The sequence below is a fragment of the Emiliania huxleyi genome, assembly GCF_000372725.1.
Source record: "Emiliania huxleyi CCMP1516 unplaced genomic scaffold EMIHUscaffold_5979, whole genome shotgun sequence".
In the NCBI taxonomy this organism is placed as follows: Eukaryota; Haptophyta; order Isochrysidales; family Noelaerhabdaceae; genus Emiliania; species Emiliania huxleyi.
In genome coordinates, this window is record NW_005197518.1 from 1 (window position 1) to 1,505 (window position 1,505).

The 1,505-nt window shown below is 63.8% G+C and overlaps 1 protein-coding gene across 1 annotated transcript; it reads left to right on the top strand.

Moving 5' to 3' along the window:
* Nucleotides 1-946: 946 nt before the first annotated feature.
* Nucleotides 947-1,366, top strand: EMIHUDRAFT_257286 (hypothetical protein; the record flags this gene model as incomplete). Its single annotated transcript, XM_005764334.1, has 1 exon — nt 947-1,366. The coding sequence occupies one exon, from the start codon at nt 947-949 to the stop codon at nt 1,364-1,366; it is 420 nt and encodes a 139-aa protein (XP_005764391.1).
* Between the last annotated feature and the right edge of the window lie 139 nt (nt 1,367-1,505).

A 1,505-nucleotide genomic window follows, 5' to 3' on the forward strand; every position in this document is an offset into this window, starting at 1 on the left:
GAGCAGCAGGTGAAGTTGTTGCGCTTGACAAAGATCGCGTCGTGGTAGAAACCGCGATGCGCCTTGACGTAGCCGTGGCCGGTCTTGTGGGAGAAGGGTTGGCCGGGCTGCCCGCGCGCCTTGCAGCCCATGTTTAGGCGGCGGGCCTTCTCTTCGGTGTTGCCGAAGGCGTAGGAGTGGCCAACGGAGGCGGGCGTGCCGCCGCTCGAGGCGTTACCAACGCCCGCCGAGGAGGTCTTGAGGAGGGGCGTCCAGAGCTTGACTTCATTCACCTCATCGCATCCTCCCGGGCCAGCGTGGGGTTCCGCGAGGTCGACCTTGTACCCCTCGTTGTACTGCCGGGTGAGCTCTGGTTTCTCCTTGTCGCCGTGCACGACCGGCGCGTTGGCCGGGGCGCGCATCGCGTCCGCCCAGGCGGCGAGGACGCCGTCGTGGGGCCGCCGGTGGTGGGCCTTGTTGTAAAGGTAGTCGCCGAAGAAATCGACTGGCATGCCCCGCTCGAGCGCGACCCGAAGGGTGGGAAGCGCCGCGGAGAGCCAAAGGCCGAGCTTCCGCTGGAGCTCGTCCTGGAGGGTGTCGGAGGAGAGGGCGGTGGCGTACGTACCGTCGACACGGACATCGAAGGCCTTGCCGGCGAAAGGCGTTGAGGCGGAGACGAAGCGCGCGGCTTCGCGGTTGTTGACGGCGCTGTCTCCGAGGGACGGGTTGTTCTTGACGTGCACATCCCGCGCCTTGACGAGCTCCTGGTGCGCGTACCAGTCCTTGTGTTTTTTTGGGATTTTAAGGAGAGGAGTGTGGTGGTGCTAGCCGTCGCCCACCCTTGGGCGTTTGCCTCTTCCTATCTCTCTTCGCAGTCCCTCGCCGATTCTCGCTCGGGTATGAACTAAGTCGGAAGGCCAGAAGGAATTCTCTGGAAAAGTCAGAATTCTTTTGCTCGCTAGCTCTCATGAAGCATATCGGAGTGCAGCTCGCTGTGCTGCTCTGCGCGGCGGCTCCATGCGGCGCGCTGCACCTTAAATTATCCACGCGGCGTGCCGCCGCGGCGGCACTCGCGCTTCAGCCATTTGTTGCGCATGCACGCTTCACGCAGAGCGCCGTCGACACGGCGGCCGCGGCTCGCTCTGCCGTGCGCGATGCAGCAGGCATCTCGAGCATTTCGCAGCCCGTTGGCGAGCGCCGGGACACGCCGCTACCAGGAATGGCTGCCGTTGCGGAGCCCGTCGAGCCGGTTATGATGGTCGAGGCCAGCCTCAAGGAGGTGCTCGCAGAGGAGGTGGCGGAGAAGGAGGCGGCTACGGGGCGGAAATTAACCGGAAAAGAGGTGGACAAGATCAAGTCCCGGCTAAAGCTCTACGGGTACAACTAACGGCGCCGCCGTCCCGCCGCTGCTGCACTGTTGACGCCTCCTCTTTTCCCTTCTGCGCTTCTAGATTGCGCCTCTCTGTCTCGACTCCGACTCTCTGTGTCGGCTTCGAGCGCAGTGTAGTCCGTGGCATAGTGTATGA